Below are 18,623 nucleotides of genomic sequence, written 5' to 3' on the forward strand. Positions count from 1 at the left end.
AGGTATTTACCCACTGATGAGATGAGATTCCCCTGAACCTTTAGAGATACTCACTCTGAGATGAGCTTCCCCTGAACCTTTGTTTCCCAGGTTTGATAATTCCAGCTCACGTTTTTTCCTCATGTGTGAGGTGCTCCAGTTTCTTAATTATCTTAGTGCCCTTTTGCTAGACTCTTCCATGTCTCTTTTGTATTGAGAAGTTCAGAAGTGGGCACAGCACTGCAGGTGTGACCCCACCTGTGCTGAGTAGTGAGGAAGGTTCACCATAGGTCAAGTATGGGCAACACTCTTCCTCATTGCTGTTCAGGGAACCATTTGCTTTCTGCCTAGCCAAAGCGCATTGCTCACTCATGTGCAGCAAGGTATTTACCAGTACCCCCAGGTCCTTTTCTGCAAAGCTCCTCTCCAGTTGGGTAGCCCTCAGCATGTACTGGTGCCTGGGGTTGTTCTTTTGCACTTGGCCACATTGAGCTTCATGAGGTTCATGTCTGCCCATTTCTCCAGCCTGCTGAGGTCCCTCAGGATGGCAGCACAACCCTCTCGCATATCAGCCACTCCTCACATTTAATGCCAACAGAGAACTTTTCCCATCAACCAGATCTTTGATGGGGATGTCAAACAGGCCCCGCTGCTGTTCCCTGGGGTAGAGTGCTGGTTACAGTGCTGATTATTGGCCTCCACTGAGTCTGCTGGCCACTCATCAGCAGCCTCTGGGCCCAGCCTTTGGGCCAAGTTTCAGTCCTTCTGAGGGGTGGAATAGCCCATCACCTGTTTCTCTTCAGCAAGCATCACCTCAGAACAGGTTGTGAATGGATGCTCACAATCTAGCTTCACCAATATTTTCAAGGCTTCCTCATTAGTATAAGGTGCAGCCCAGAAGAAGTACAGAAATAGGTATCTTACAATGTATTAGTGATGGCCAAAGTCACAGCCCAATGTGCAGTGGGAACTGGAGCCAGAATGGTGGACGAATGGGAATACATAAATAATGGAGAATCTCTGAAGTCCTTTGAAAATGAGGGCAAGGATCTTCTGGCTTGGCGAGAAAAGATGGAGCCAGGGGAATCTAAAAGGTGGGACTTTCAGATTAAAGTGTGAGATAGGAAAATATTCTTTGCAGTAGCATTCTCAGTAGTCAAGGATAAGATATCCAGTAAGAGGTGTCATAGGAAGACAGAAATATTCCAATTTGAGCAGAATACCAGGAAAAGAGAGACGGCCATGCTTTATGAATACAGAAATTAACTAATTTTGTATTTTTGGAAGGAGGATATTCAGAGATAAGATCTAAAAGGAGAAAGTTAAAGTCTAAGATGTTTCCTGGTGCTCTTTCTAAAGGTACTGAATAAATCGTCAAGGGTGTAAAAGGAGAAGCAAGACAAATGATATTTTATAAGCAGATATTTTAAATAACTGCCATTACTGTGGCATTTTATGTATAGTAAGTCATGACACTATATGTTTTTTTTTAATTTACATGAATTGGCAAAGAATACATTGGAAAAAAAGGAATATACATATATATATATGCATGCACACTAATTTTATTCATAGGTTATACAATAATTCATAAGGTATTATGTTATTTCTTGACCTAGTCATTTGTATTTTATTTGTAACTCTGCAATTGAAATACTTCTGCTTAGTGGTAATTTGCTGTAATTATTCTACAAATATTTCTTCTGTTAAACACAGTTCTGAAGATATGTATTTTTACATTACAACCTAAATTGTATTTTGAAATACTCCTTCTAAAACATTAGTGAATGAGTTAAATTCCAGCACAGGAGAGTTGTGTATCCAAAAGCAGGTTATTGAAATTTTTGGTGACCCAAATACCTTAGTCTTGGTGACATGCATCAAGGAATCCCAGCAGGAGATAGTTCATTGGCAGCAGGAAGCACTGATATTGGAGCATGGTATTTCTTGTGAAATAAATCCAAACCTTCGGTAACCCTAAAAGCTGTGTATTGTTATTATACTGAAAATGCATTCAAAGCCTCGTTCCTCTAATACAGCTACTACCACTTTTCAGAGATTATTCAATAGCTCCATAACTAAGCATGTTCCTTTTTTTTCCTAATAAAGACATATACATGTGTATATTTTTACATGACTTGCAATTTCTCAGTGGAAAGTAGGGCTAATTGGATTTGGAAATAAACCTGTTATGGCTTCCCCACTTCTTGGAATTTGCTGAATTTTCTGCTGTTACTGCAAGAAAAGAAAACCAGCATTAGAAATCTGAAGAGAGCTGAAGAGAGCAAGATCTTTTTATTTTATAGAAATTTGCAACAATATTTTTCTGATTTTCAATGATTTGAAGTTTGGGGTTTTCTTTGCATTTAATGGATTCCTCATTATCACGGTGTTTTCTAGTAATTTTCCTCCTGTGTACTGAATCCAAACTGATTTTTTTTATTGCAATGATTTCTTTCCTATTTATTTATTTATTTATTGCATTTATGCCAAATGACTATCCTTTCCCTTAGCTGACTTCCAGGTCAGATCTCATTTATCTCTAGATGTGTTCTTCTTCTCTGAAGAATCCTTTCTTACTTTCACAGAATTTTTCCCCCTTAGCCCATCCTCATCTCTCCTCTCTCCTATTCTATTTGCTTTAACATATATTCAAAAATGTATATAGTTATGTAATTTAGTTGGACTCTACATTCATATTCTCAAAGTATTTTTTGTTCCTTATGCAGCCTTTCACTCATTTCTGACCAGTTTATCAGGATAGAAATTGCTACAGCTTTTGATGGGAAAATATCTGTAGAGACTTAGGTGCGGCCATAGAAGAACTCAGTAAAAACAGCTCCTTGCAGGAATTGAAAAATATGTTTTAGACCTTTTCATTATATGATACTCTACCCTCCCCTACTGTGCAATAATTTTTACCTTTACTAATAGATTAGATTATTTTGGTAAACGTAAGATAAATATGCCAATTTCTACTACTGACTGAGAACAGATTTACTTCTATGATGGTGGCTGTGAGTCAGACCCCTTTGACACTGCTGGCACACAGTTGTTGGATTAGTTAAGACACAAAGAAATATTTGTGATTGAAGTCTTAACAGGTGGTGATAGGTAGTAGGTTTTTTCCTCTGTGAATTTGTTTACACATGTGTGGAAGGTGATTTGGAGGTGGAGTTTTGCCAAGGATATCCGGAAATCGTCAAAGAATTGAATTTGACTCTGCCACTTGTGATTTATAGAAATGTTCTTAGTAGGTGAAGAAGGTGGGGGTTGAAAAGGTGGATGGGGGTGGGTGTGGTTTATCATATGATTTCAGATAGTGCAGGAAAGAAGGAATAAACTGAGTGACAGGCACCTGTCCTACTTCTCCCATTTCAAACACCTCTGGTTTTGCCCATTTTAGACCAATCTTGTGAAGCTGCTTTTGATGCACCAGGCAAACCCCAATCTTCTTAACTGCAATAATGAAAAGCCTTCAGGTAGGTGAAAATCCATGTATGTAGTGTATATATTAGCTATTGTGACACATTTTCTTTCCTTCCTGTTTTCTTAGCTATAGTTTATTTAGTATGTAGAGTTATATATACATACACATGCATACATTCTTACACACATTGCTGAAAACTGCTGGTCATGGTAATGCAGGATATCATATCAAATGACAGCATGTCCTTCCACTTGTTTCATTCTCTGTTCATTTTTAGCTATGTTTCTTACTTGAGAGTTCTTCTGTGCCCTGGTGGTAGCTGCATTTACACATTTTGGTGACTTCTCACTGAGTTCTTTTCTGTCTCAACTGCTTATAGTATGTGACCTCTTGAGTTGGAATTTCTTTAGCTATTGTCTGAAAACAAATTCAACACCTAGTTTTGAAGTGTAGCTGCCATTGCTTACTGCAGAAGGGACCTTCTTAAACCACAGAACAACAGGGAGCTGAAGCACTGGCTCTAAAGGTAATAGAATTGTAGACTCTGTTAGGTTGGAAGGGACTCCAGATCAACTGGTCTAACACAAAGATCAAAGTAGAGCTGATGTCAGTAATGCTAGGTAGCAGTGTGGAAAAGAAGAAACACATGGCTGTTCTACATTCTGTGCCTAGGATAAAACGAAGATGCAACTCAGTAATGCCGATAATACAAACTTCCTGTCAGATTATGGGTGAAACTTCCCTTGCATAATAAAGCAAAATATATTAAGCTTCAAGTGCTGTACTGCCTATAAATACAGGGAACTTCATGACACTAACCTTAACAGTGTTGTTTGTGGTTAGATAGAGTTTTCATTTGTAAAAAAGGCTGTGAACTAAACTCAGATAATCTAACAATGCAGTTAGTTAACCATATTTAGTAGGTATTTAACACAGTTGAGTTAACCTGTCTTCCTGGTCTGCAAACAGAACTGTTTTCAGCACTTCTGTATGTATGAACTGTATAAATCTAGCTTGTAGAAATGTAAAACACTTTAAAAGGATTTAAGTTCATGTTTTCACAAGAATAAAGTGTTGAAAAGGGTTGTATTGCTTTTCCTGAAGTCCTGTAAATTATTGAATACTTCAGTTTGCTACACAGCAAGAATAGATTTGAGGTTTTGCATATGACAGCTTAAGTCTGTACTGAATTTACTTTGCCTTTGTTTTCCCAGTAATTTTAAGTATTATTTAAGGATTGATATCTGAGCAATTCCTTTCGGGTTGTTGAGCCATATGTTTAGTCTTAATCTAATGTAGGGATTTTAATTCAAAGGAGCTTTTCTGCACCATTTTCTTGTCTGATATCTTGTTGTTACAATGTCTTAGATGTTGCAGCTTCTGATTTTATTGAGGAAATGCTTCTGAAGGCTGAAATTGTTTGGGAGGAAAAAATGAAAGACCCTTTAGCTGCTTCTACTTTATCTCAAGAAGAGCCATATGAGGAGATCATCCATGATTTGCCCACAATTTCCAATAAACTGTAAGTAAGTGCTGGTGATGTTATAGAGCAATTCCCTGCAGTCAGATTATCCTTTGAACCATATCTGTCAATCTGTGAGTTCTAGCTGAATGTGCTTGGAGATATTTAAATCCCACCTGGACATGGTCCTGAGTAACTGTCTTTACATGTCCCTGCCTGAGCAGGATGAATGGACCAGGTGCCCTCTAGGAAGTCCTTTCCACCGCCAGCCATTCTGTGATTCTGTGTGATTTGATAGATCAAATAACTTTCCTTTTTGAAATCTCTTGAATAATCTTTTGCATTTGTATCTCTCATATCTTTTTGTCAGCCTTTGTTTTATAGTTATAGATTACGAATAATAAAATATTATAATTGCCAGCAGAAATTACCTGGGGTTGCTTTAGCAGAATTATTAGAGGTTAATACTGTAGACTTGTAGATTGGTATAGTGTAAGTAAAACTATCATTGCTTGTGAGAGAAGCAAGGATAAATCCTGAAAAGAGAAAAATCAGATATGTGATTGCAGATGAAATTATACTAATAAAAATTATATTTACAAATTTATATTTAGAATTTTACTGCTTAAAATTCAAGTGGAATCAAGTCCCATTTAGCAGTGAGGACTTAAAACTCAGTATTGAAGAGTCAATTTATGTCTTAAATTGCAAATGTTGGTACTTTTGTATTTCTTTGTCAACCTTAAAAAAAGATTGCCATGGGTATGTGAAAAGAGATGTACAATAGGTATGAAGCACAACTGGCTGTGTTATGGTAGTACAAGACATAGTGATATTTCAAATTCTTCTTTCCAGATACTGTGATCCAGGGAATTTTAAAAGTTACAAGTAATGCATTTATACAGTGTGCAGTTGCCATATGTTGAAAGTATATATTTGCTAGTTGCATAATCTTGCAAAACATTGACAATAATTTTTCTGTAGTAATCACTGAAAAGTGTGTGAAGAAAACAATAACCTCTTATAGAGAAACAGATAAAGTATACATGCTTCCATTTCATAGTAGTTATGGCTGGCAGAATGTGTTTGGATACATTAAAATTTGGAAGAGGTGAGCAACTATCATGAAATGATCAATCTGTTAAACTCAGAACTCTGTGGGATATATTGATATTTAGTAAAGATTTAATATTTAATGGATGATAAACACAGTGTGTTGTTTCTGCTTCATGATTTGTAGTCATTAATACATGCAGCTGTATGTATGATATACATATAGCTGGATATATGATACTAATGTTTATGAAATTACAAATTTTTCATGCTTGGTAATTCCTTAAAAAATAATCAGTCCTCTAGTCTGACCCACTGTTTCAATAGCATAAATCATACTCCTCAAATTTATGTGGCCTTCAACTGTCTTTTAAATGAAAAAAAATTTAATCTTGAGGCACCACTTGAGGCCTTTAGATTCTGAAATGTAACTAAATCATTTCTTTTTAATTATTGATATGTTTTAATACTATAAGTAGAGGGTAGGTCACTCTTGTACCTATGTAATGATGCCTAGCAAAAGTTATTCATAGAGGTTTTAGAGACTTTGAGAACAGTCATCATTCTTGTGATGACTAAGTGATCTAGGTGATGCATTTCCATGTGTTTTATATTCTAGAAGTTTGTACTCCAGTGCACATATTGCACTGAATGTTGGTTTTAGTGCTAACACCCATTAACCTCTGGAAGACATGATCTGCACATATTTTAAGTGGTGTGAAAATATTTTTTCTCTACTCTTTCCTTCCTGTAATACATAGATTAAGATAGTTAATTTTTGAGAGTTTTCCATATAGTGACTCTTTACATGACAATAATGCAACCTGATGTGTAAAAACCTTCACTGGAAGTTTTGAAAAAGCAAAGCCCACTGAAGAGAAAACCATAGGAAATGGATATATGTGTGGAATTGGATGAGTTTGGCTTCTGTTGCCAATGTATCCCAGTGTGGGACTGCATCTAGTCTGTGGTGCTTGCATGAGAATACAGCACCAGTGAAGCCAAAGCCCTGCTCAGCTCTGTGTACTGGCTTTGGCAGTGATCCTTTGCACATACCCATAGGGGGCCGTTATTAGGATATAGTAAGCTTGAAGTAATGACACTTTGGCATGTTCGTGAGACTTTTAGCAGTCTTAGGGTTAAACACTTCCTCAGCCAGAGCTTTGCAGTACCCATCTATCAGTTCTGCTGTCAGTGCAGTGAAGTATCAGCTGGCCAGCCATCTATTCTGACATTGGAGCATTCTTGGAAGGAAAATCATTGATGTATTTCTCTCCTGCATGTCTCAGCTATCACTACTGAATATGTAAAACTGTTGGTGAACCATACCACACAGAGTTCTATGTTACTTATAAATCCTCTAACCTTAATTTATAGTGGCTGAAAATCAGGTGTCATCTCAAAGCTAGTTATCTCAGCTCTACAGTATCATGCTTATAATTGTGAAACCTAAAACCTTTGCAGAGAAGTATTATTCTAAATGATAATAGACATATTCTTAAGATACAGTGAATTATCCTCCATACTGCCTTTTGGAAAGGCAGCCTAGATGCCTGGTTTCAACATTCTTTTTTCCAATGGCTAATGTTGATAACAGAATTTCATCCTTCATGCTCTGTTAAGAGTCTTTAGGGAGATGTGTACTGTGCTAGTTTGAAGATAAATATCTGTGCTATTCTTGTGTACCAAACCAATTTTTTAGTGCTGAAGAGGAGTGCACAATAATAATCCATTTATACCTTTGCTTTAGTATATATTGCTTCCATTCTTCATCAGCTCTTTAGATGTAAGAAAGCAATCTGAGGTGGAAAGCTTTACAATAGTTCCAAGTAACTCTGTGTTGTGGCCATATTGCTTTGTGGCCATTTCTCAGAAGAAAACAGTATTCAAAAACAGACTCAAAAATGATGAACAAACAATTATAAATAGCATGTGTTTTGTCAGCAAATCTAGTTTTGCTGGTTGAAATTTAAATCACAGCATTGATTTCTGGAATAACACTGTAAAGAGGCAAATTGAGAGTCAGGAGAGGAAACAAAATTTAGTAGTCAGTATATTTGAAATATGCTGTTACCAAGCAAACCTGGCTTTCTGCATTGCACTCAATCTCATCAGTGAGGTGTGGGTGGCAGGGGGCAGGGTTGCAGTTATTTCTCTTTGTCACTCCTCTTGTCTTGCTCTTTTCTTGTGCTTTACACAGGCTCTCCACAAGCTGCAGCACCTTTGAGGCCATACCTGCTCCAGCACAGGTCCTTGGTCATAACTGACCAAGTAAATTAGCTGAAGGACAGAATTTTAGTAATGTCATGAACTTATTTGAAGGTTGACCATTGCAGCAAACCTAAGGTCTATGCTGGAAAGTTTTGTCTTAATTTTAATGGTACAATCAAAAGAAAATTTTTACTCCACTGGCAAAAATACCAGCACAGAATACATTAGTCTACATAGCTAACAGTTCAGAACATTAAATTGGCCATATTTTTTTAAAAGTGACTTTAGGCTCATGCTATGGTCACAATGATCATTGTACTACTTCAGTACATCTGCCTGTAGGGCACAGATAGTGCAGTCATCTAGGTAGTGATAAATACCAAAAAATTAAGAACTTACTCTCAAAGTTATGCTAACTTAATCACATTGTATATTTTCTGATGCATGTTTAAGTAAATATTAATTATAGCAATGATGTGTTTCAAAATCAGCACAAGAATGTGAAATAAAATTGAAATAGATGTGTTCAAGACAGCAAAACAGAAAAGAGATTCAATTTTTCTTACATTTCAATTCTTTTCTATGTAACCATTTATGTAGCACTTGCCTTTTAATTATTCTAGTGTTTTCAAACACCCTTCTAATGTTTTATCTCTTCTGAAGGTTCTTTTATATAACTTTAAGTAGTTTTTAGACTGAAATTTCAGAGATTATGGACTTTATAGGTGTCAGCTGACTTAGAAATTGTTTGAAGCATCTCAGAATTGCCTGTGGAAGATTACAGAAATTTTCTCCAACAAAAACTATTATAAGGGGCCCATGACAATATTACTGCAGATTCTTCCTTGATATAATTCTCTTATGAAATTAGAAGGTGTCCAAGTGCTTCCAATATTGATGATAAAACTTCCAATTATTTGATTGTCAGCTCTTATGTTTCATATTATTTTTTTTTTTAATGACATGGTAGAGGATGACAACTTATAGAAAAACATCTCACTTTATCTTAAATAATGTCCAATAAAAATACACTATATTTCAAATTAATTCCATACATGAAGGCTTCTTTGCATAAAAATTAAAATCACTGTTCCTCCATATAACATTCAATATTTTTTTCCAGTCAGATAGGCAGGTAGAAAGTCCTACCATGTTCAAATAATTTTTCCCCTAGATAACACTTCTTCTTATCTACTGTCCAACATTATTTTGGCATAAGTCTTCCTTTGTGGTTAATTATTTAATAATTATCCATTGATTTTCATAAAAAGAAGACAGTTCATGCTAATCTACTTGCCTATATTAACATAAAATTTTCCCTTGCACTGTTCTATAGTTGAGTTTTCAAAGACATTGCTTGACTTAATCTTGTAACTAGTAGAAACACTTTTCTAAAAAGCCAGTGTTTTCTGGAAACATTTTATTTTGGTTTATTGTTCATACTGTCTTCTTGAACCTGAGCTATAATGAACTGTTAGAGTAATTTTAATATGTTTTTTTCTTCCACAGAATCATTCACTTTTTTGTTTTAATATGAATTATATGTCATCCTTTCCATCACATGAAGTCTTATTAATATCTCATAAATGTACATAATTTAAAGGCTATTCCGGTGTACATCAGTACCTGAAAAATGACTGTTAAATTAAAACAGTAGGCACTCATTTACCCTACACTTTTCTGTGATTTACAATCTGCTTCTCTTTTGAGACACCTGAAAGGTTAATTTGGTTGTGAGGAGTTTATAGCTGAATTTTAAGATTTAAGAAGCTGAATTTTCTAATGTGTGTTGTGTAGTTACCACAAAAGGGCAAGACTGAATGGATAAGGTTCAACTTCACAGCAAAAAAATCCTGGATCTTCACAATTTAAAAGAAACATCACATGAATATTAAAAATTACATAAGTGGCAGTGTTTTGGTTTTTTGTCATTTATGTTTGTGTCACAGGTGTTTAATTTCTTCTACAGCTCAATCACTAATATATCTTATTCTAATTGCCAAGTTCTACTCTGCAGTTCGAACTGAAAAAAATGAGGGTATATCTTTTGTCCATGTGACATTTGGTAAATTTGTCACACAATTATCTATGGTAAATCTAAGCAGCAAATAGAATTTTTTTTTTTACCTATGTTCCTCTAGATATTTTACATTTAAATGTCTGAAGCAAAACATCTTGAGGAAAAAAAAAACATTTATATTTCACCATAAAATGTTTAAACTAATTCTTTCAATATTTGCAGACTTACAGTTTCATGAAAGGTTTTGTTTGTCTATCTTTTATTCTGTGGAAAATGACTTTGTCTTGTTTTTCAATTAATTCTGTCTAGAAGATGTTTTATACTTTATTTCTAATATGATGGGTGTATTTCAGTTCTGTTTCCAAGAGCAGCTCTTATCCTGAGTTGCTATCAGTGTTAGCTATGAGTATTCATTTGAATTAATTGTATTATCATGATTTTTAATAATCTGTGATTAAACTGAAGTAACTTAGAGTAAATATAAGATTTATTTTAACTAAGTTTGGGCTTTATTCCACAGTGGAATGCACTATTCCCACATTCCCATATTAAGTCCACATTTGCTTTCAAAGAAATTATGTACATATTTTGGCAAGGAGATGATGTATACTCCATGAGATTGTCTCATTTGCACTGTCAGAATCCAGACTATTATTTTTTAAGATATTTGTATTCTCAACTCATGCAGCTGATTCCTTGCTAATTCCTTGGATGTACAACTCAGAAAAATCATCCAAGATTTTTGCATTGTTGTTTTTCAGAAGTGTCATATTGTCTGAACTGCCAGAAAGGAAAACAAGTTCATGTGTATAATGACAATAATTTTAATCTTATGTGGATGAAGAGTAATGCACATTGTTCAAGTAATTTCAGGAGTCTGCTATTTGCTTTCTTGTTTGTTTGGTTATTTTTACTTTAGCACAATTTCAGAGCAGCTTCCAGTCATAAAATATATCTTAGATATTGCCAGATTAAAAGAAAGCTAAAAAATTATGGAATTTAATTTTAATAGCTGCAATGGCAATATATGTATTGTTACATTTAAACATACTAATTTTCAAAATAGTATTGTGTAGTTTAACTGTGCTTTTTAAATTCAGTTGCAAAATTGTCTATTGATTTGCCAGCCTGGAGCTGTCAAAAGCAGACTCATGCATATTCACTTTGGCTTGCTCAATTCTGCTTCAGAGAAGACATGCATAAAGGTGAATTTTAAATCAAAGTAGTTCTCTGCATCTTTGGGAACAGACCAGACTATGTGAACAGTTTATTTCTCACCAATTTCTTTTCAGTACTTGGACCAGGAGCTTGTGTTTCAGCCCTGAGCTGTATCTCAGCTCTGTGCTTGTGCCACCCACAATTTGATTGTCTGTCATCTTCAGTAGGAGTCTAATTGCTTTATTGATTCTCTTTGTAGCAATCCCCTGGCTTTACCGATTGCCAAGCAAGACAGTTTGCTGGAGAAAGATACCATGTTCAAAGATGCAGCTAAAGGCTTATGTAAGCAGCAATCTCAAGACAGTGCATCTGAAAATATCACTGTGAACACCACAACCAAACTTGAGCAGGTAACAGTATGCTGTGTCTTGAAATTTTCATTAGTGCTTAGGTCTGGAAGTTGTAAACTTAATGAAGCTGAAGACCATAGTACTTTTTTCCCTCACCATACAGCACTATCGTTTGCACTGTGTCACCTTGATCACTCCCTGCAGTCTGTTCCCTCTGCAAATTGAACAGCTGTTTCCTGCCAGCTACTGCTCAGGGGCTGTGGGGAGGGCTCAGAGCCCCTCAAATTCTATTCATGGATGACAACAGGGGAGGAACAACTGTAGGTGCTGCCCAGAGTGTCTGCTTGCCTCAAACTTCGAGTTACAAAAGAAACACAGCCTGGGAGACTGACAAAACAAAAAGAATGTCTAAGGAATATCAAGTTGCTGAAGTAAGTGACTGTAATTCAAAGCGAGGAATTGCCAGATTTACAGCTGCAGTGTTAACTCCCTTTCTTGTGATAATGTATTAGATCATCAGCACTGATTATTTGGATACACTTTACAGTTTTCTCCACAGGAGGACAATCTCATTCAGTATATAGGATGGATGCAAAAGGAGACAATTATTGCTATAAATCTAGCATATCCCAGCAAATCTATTGCTTATAAATCTAGCATATCCCAGGTTTGAATGTTTAGGACTTAATTTTTTCAGGTTGTTCTTTGTGTTTGTTTTGGGTTTTGTTTTCTTTGGATGTTTGTGATACAAAGGGTTTGTTTATTGTTTTTTCTTTTTCTGTTACCTCATTTGGGAAACACATATTCCAGAAATATTTAGCCATTTAAGAAAAAGCTACATTAGGAACAAGGGATGGGGGAGGGTGGCATTTCCATTAAAAATAATTTAATGTGAATTTGAAGCATAACAAAGGAGCAAGATATTGGTTTGATTTAAGCCACATTTGGTTCAAAGAAACTGCATCTCTGTCTTGGCAGAAGAATGCATGCTGCTCTGCTTTTTATTTGGATGTGTTTCAGAGGAATGGCTTGATCATAGGAGATGAATCAGTGCATCCATATGTAAATGATATGAGTCAATCTGTGAAAGAACTTCAGCTTTGGAATCCTGTGGAGTGCTGGTTCCCTACCCAGTCAGCAGATCCCACAACATGTTTTGCACTTGGCTTACATCTTGTTTTCATGTCATGCAGTTTCTGATGTTGCTGACTGATGTGATTTGGTGGAAACTGCCTTTCCAAGGGACAAGCACTGCTGGTCAGAAAAGTGAATGCTTGAAACCCTTTAAGGAGGAATACTCCTATAATTGTAGGAAAAGAGAGGGGAGTATTTAGCTTACAGTCTTGCCAAGATTATTGCTTGCTTCTAGATGTTCAACAGAAGTGTGTACAAGAACAGAAATACTTTTTTTCTGCCTGAATAATTTTGATGTAAACCTATCCAAAATTATTCAGGTTTTCATTATCTCTAAGCTAAACTTTTGCTTTATAGCTTGTGCACTAAAGCATGCACAGAAAGTGATAAGATTAACAGATTAATTTTCAATCTTCCAGATGAAAATGAACAAACAGAAGTTTTTATGCTGATAGTTTCATTGTCCACCACGATCTTGAGTCTCTTCAGGGTCTCAGGGCAGATTTTCAAAAGCACTCCTGTTGTTTCACTGTTTACTACAGTGGAACCTCCCACAATAGTTACAATTCAAAGATAAGAGAGCAGACTTAAAGGTGAAACTCTTTTAGCTCTTTTATTTGAGAAACTTCTGCAGGAAACAGTCTGAAATTCTACTCTAATCTAGCTAGGAGTGTGTATCCTATGTTTTTTTAGGAACTGGGAAAACTAGAAAATATCTGTAGATGCTGAATTTGGACTGATGCATGGATAGGAAGAGATCTGTCTGAGAAATTATCATTAGCAGGGGATAGCTTAGAAATAATGCTATTTTAGTGAGGTTTTTAAATGACGGGTTGCATTAGAAAAGAATTAATACAACTTTTCAGTTGGCAAGGGCTTAATGAGCTTTAGCTCTTATGAAGGAAAGAGAGTAAACTGCTTTAATTGCTTCAGGAAACAGTTAAATTTTAGAAAACTAAAGAGCCTCTAGATTTTGTCCAATTAAAATATGTAATATATTTTCTTTTGATGTAATTGTGATCCTGGAAGTAGAGGGATTGTATTCTCTACTACTTGCCATGCATTATGTACTGTAGGTGTATGTGTATCATATCTGTATTTGTCTTAATAACCTTAGTTTCTAAAGACAAAATTTTTACATTTAACACTTTTTTATTATTATTATTATTTTTTAATTTCACAACTTGGGAAATAAAGCTTTGATTTAGTGCTGATAGCAAAGGAAATCTTTGAACAACCCCTTCCTGCTGTTCCTGTCTTTTGGGTATCCTAATCTAAGGATTGTTTTATGAGTTGTCTGTTATTCTTACTAGTTGCATTCAAAGTACACTCAAAGTAATCATGTTCTGTTTAATTTTTCAGTAGGATATGTGGAGTCATTACTTGTATTTTATGTTCATATATTATTGAAATACATCAGGATGATATTTTGTATGCTTTATGTCAGAAACACCACGCATTCTTAGGCAATCTGGCATGCAGATTAAGCCTTTTTTGGGGGATCAAAAAGAAAAAATTCATCCTAGCACATTTCAGACATGCATTTTTAATAGAAAAAGCCTGTAACTTTTTTGGTTTGGAAAGAAATAACTGTTCAAAATTATGTATCACTTCAGGTTTCTTAAATTAAAAAAAATGCTAGAAAAGAGCCTTACGAAAATATTATTTCCCAGGTAGATTTTTATTATTTGAAGTATAGGAGGTGGGGATGAAGTGACTGCTTCAATAAAGCCTTTTGGACCTTTCTTGGCTTGTATTAGCTTTTGCTTTTTCCTATTTAAAAGGTGTTCTTTGATCATCAGTAACATCAAGATCTGTGCTGCCAAACAAAGGAGGCAGCATGAATAATTTTCAGAATTTTATCATATTCTCAATTTCTCTTCCTCTCATCTGGGAAGGATATTTTTTGATAACAGATTCAAGTTAATAGCTTGGAATTGAATTACATGCTTCATGCTGCAAATAAATATAAATTAAATGTTTTATTTCTCTTAATTGAGTCTTCTTTAAAAAAATAAAATTGTCCTTTGGTTCTTGTTTATGTATTGTTTGCCACATGAACTGTGTGATAGAGTATCCCCTGATGCCCTTTTGATTGTTCCAGTATGAATTATGACACAGACAAGGCTCAGCTGTGCATAACATAATATTACACATAAGAGCTAGGATGTATATGTATTTCAGTGACACAAGTATGTAAAAAATATATATAACTAAATAATATATATAACTATAAAATTATATATAATGAATCTATGAGGAGATTCTGAATGTTGTTAAGTGTATGTAATTGAATAAAGAGAAATCTTCATTGTAAGCATTAAAAATATAAAAACTAATCACTCCCAGAGGCATGGTTATGTTGGAACTTCTGCTGTATGTATGGCTATTTTTATTTTGTCTCATAACGTATACATCATGCAATTAAAATGATAGCCAGATAGATGCATTGAGCTAAAAAACACATTTGTATGCTCAGAAAAGTGGATGAGAATGGAAGCTTAAGTTGCCCATAAATAAAATATTAGAAATGTACATATTGTTTAGTGTTAAGGCAAATCAGTTGTGAGTTTAAGGGATTTAGACATTCTTATTTCTATGTGATTATTTCCTTGTTGAACTATGGAATTTGGTGCAATGAGTCAGGTAGAAAATGCTGAAACTCCAAATCCTAAACTATGTAGAAAAATGTTGAAAAGATTTTGATTTCCTTACTTGGAGTTTTACTGAGCACTTCACATTTCTAACCATACCTACAGAATGAGCATTTTTGGCCATGCCTAGATTATGAAATAAATGCAAGCCAGTGCCTGTTTCCTGGCCTAGGGCTGTGTGGGATGAGTCCATAGACATCTGTAAGGCAAAATTTTTTTCCCTGCAGAGATGGGGCCATGTCCAAATGACCTATGGGAAATTATTATTGTCATGTAACCTGAATGGTATCCAGATTTCATCTGCATGAGTACTAGCTGATAGGAACCAGGAATGTATAAGGAAGTGTGCTAAAAAGTTCACAAAACATGGAGAATCTCAGGGCAGTACTTTTATCCAAGCCTTGCTTTTATTTACAAATACCTAGCAGAGGTTTAATCTTTGTAGAGATAGATTAAAAGAAGCTCATTCTCCATCACAGATGTTCTGCGTTTTGATAGCACACAAGGGAGTGCCTGTTTTGTTCTTTCATGCCAGGTGAGCACACTATTAAGGAAAGAATGCCAGACTTGTCTCTCTGCTCTCTCTCTACAAGACACTTAAAAATATTCTTGGAATTCTTTGGTTATTTTTTTTCTATTCCAATGTACATCATCAAAGACAAATGACAAAATGCAATTTAATTTTTTGTTTTGCCAAGTGGAATTCTTGTTCTCTAGTCAGCTGTACATCCAACTGCCATAATTAAAAACAAAAAGGGCAAGAAATGCCATTTTCTGTGTGATAGAGGGATCTTCATTCACTTCAATGGGGTGAGGAACAAACCTCTTCAATAGGTAAATAGGTGCCTTACACCTGAAAGGCACAGGCAGTGAAATCTGAATATCAGGTTTTCTGAACTTCACCTTGAACCTGTGGCAACTGAGCTGCAGCTTGGAAGTTCTGTGTCAGATCTCCAGTACTAAACACAAGTATCCATAGTCTTTGGGCTCTTCCCCATGGCAGAAGCAAGCTCCATGACCCCTCCAGTATCTCCCAGTCTGCTTCTGCCTCTGATCTCCTGTCACTGACAAAAGCTGAAGGTGCTGAGGTGTTCACCAAAAAAGGGCAGTGCCTGCTTTTCTCTTGAGCCTTCATTTTAAGCAGAGCAATAGAAGAAAGAAGTATCATCTAGAAGTATCATCTTAATTGTCCATTCTCAAAATAGACCCTAAGTTATTATAGTAAACTCTGAGCAAACTACTTAATTCTATTGAAATTCATGTGAGAATTTTCTGTTTCTGGGTATTTTGCTGACATGAAAAAAGAATCAAACTACATTTGAAGTGTAGACCATTATTTATAAGCACACTGCTTAATGTGTCAGTGTTTATTTTGTCTTTAATCAAATTTCCATTATCACTGATTCTTTTTTCTTCTGTCTCCCATTTTAAGTGTAGATCATTATTTATAAGCACACTGCTTAATGGAGCGGTGTTTATTTTGTCTTTAATCAAATTTCCATTATCACTGATTCTTTCTTCTTCTGTCTCCTGTCTCAGTCTTTTGGATCTTTTTTGTTTCATTAGGTTTTTATTTACCCTTTCAGAGTTTATATTATTCACGCTAATCTCAAAAGTGTTAAACAATTTCACTCACCAGTTTTGGCTAAAATGGACTCTTCTGATTATCTGCTGGTTTCCCTAACAACACATTTCCAATTTCTTACTAACTTGCTTCTCTTCTGCAAGAAAAATTCAAGTACAATTTCAAATCCCATATGATAAAGAGCGGTCTGAGAGCTTCGTTAAATTCTGCAAGAAATACTTTACAAAGCGAGTAGTTAATTTCTTGATTTCTTCTGCTATAAACATTTAATGAAGAGAGCAGGAAAATTGCATTTGATCCAAGAATCTTTATGAGTTTAAGAAGTGAAAAATTGTACTCTGATATCTTCTTAAGAGCCCATCAAACTCATGCAGTTATACACCATAACATTGATATTAATTTTTATATTCTTCTCTTGATTAATGATGTGGATTTATTGGGAGTCACAACTTATCAGTTTCCTAATGCATTTTTTTCCCATAAATTCTAGTGGTCTTGGTTTATACTGTAGAGTTAGAACATTATGGTACAGAATGATTCATTCTGAGGTTACTTTATTTCTCTAATTTGTGTTTTCTAGATCAAGCTAATGCCTCCAGCTCCAAATGATGACCTGGCCTCTCTGAGTGAGCTAACAGACAGCAGCCTGCTTTATGAGATTCAGAAGCGTTTCAATAATAATCAGATATATGTGAGTTGCTATTCACCTATTAATAGTAAGCTTCCAAATAAGACCAAAGAGAGAACAGGAAAAATAGGATTGCTGTCCTAACTACTGGACAGTAACCTGCCCCAAACTCACGAGTAGTTTTAAAAGGATGAGGGCATGTATGTGTGTGTAAGCCCTGCAATTCCTCAAGATTGTGCAGGAAAAGGAGAAATAAAAAATAGAATATCACTTCAGACAGGTTTGAATACAATTTATATGTGTTTATTTCATGGAGGAAGTAAGTTGGTAAACATTAATGAATGCATTTGTCATGAATGAGTGTTTTAAGGTTGCTCAGATCATGGTGTGGTTGGGGTGGGGGTGCACCACCATGATTTGTAATCTTCCTTCTCAAACCACCAGAAGAGCCTTCCATTTTCAATGCTATGTTAATTTAATAGAGCATGAGTACTGGAAATGTAAAAGAAATTTAGATCTAAAAAGCTTAGAATTCTGCATGGGAGATTTAATTATTCATTTCTTCCAGCACCAGAGAAATAATTATATTGTAGTGTTAATCATCTAGATACCAAAAGAAATTTTTGTATCCCTTTCCATATCTTACCCATAACTTATTACTAACTTACTAAACAGCTGAGTGGAGTGTAAATGTGAAATGAGTATATTATTTTTAAATTTATAAGTTGATTACACTATTTAGACTAAGGGAATATGGAGAACTGTTATGTTGCTGTGAATCCTTTTGAAATGATGGGAACTTCAGTTTTAGGTGTTATGACATTCAATGGTAAAAAAAATTCTGGGGTTTGGAATCATGAATCAAATGCTAAAAAATACTCATTATATGAGTATTTATTTTTCTTTATCTCACTTTCAAATATACCAGATAACTTGAACTGAATTAATGAAGATCCACA

General features: G+C 35.1%; 1 protein-coding gene across 5 annotated transcripts in view; it reads left to right on the top strand.

Moving 5' to 3' along the window:
• Window positions 1–18,623, top strand: part of MYO16 (myosin XVI) — a 359,080-nt gene that overhangs the window by 174,060 nt on the left and 166,397 nt on the right. For all 5 annotated transcript variants that reach the window (XM_071430590.1, XM_071430592.1, XM_071430591.1 and 2 more), the window contains exons 8-11: window positions 3,386–3,461; window positions 4,778–4,931; window positions 11,573–11,723; window positions 17,617–17,727. In XM_071430590.1, coding sequence (XP_071286691.1) covers window positions 3,386–3,461; window positions 4,778–4,931; window positions 11,573–11,723; window positions 17,617–17,727 — 492 coding nt within the window. The remainder of the gene's footprint in view (window positions 1–3,385; window positions 3,462–4,777; window positions 4,932–11,572; window positions 11,724–17,616; window positions 17,728–18,623) is intronic.

The sequence above is a fragment of the Agelaius tricolor genome, unplaced genomic scaffold, assembly GCF_023055355.1.
Source record: "Agelaius tricolor isolate 1412-34295 unplaced genomic scaffold, bAgeTri1.0.p SCAF_7, whole genome shotgun sequence".
Lineage (NCBI taxonomy): Eukaryota > Metazoa > Chordata > Aves > Passeriformes > Icteridae > Agelaius > Agelaius tricolor.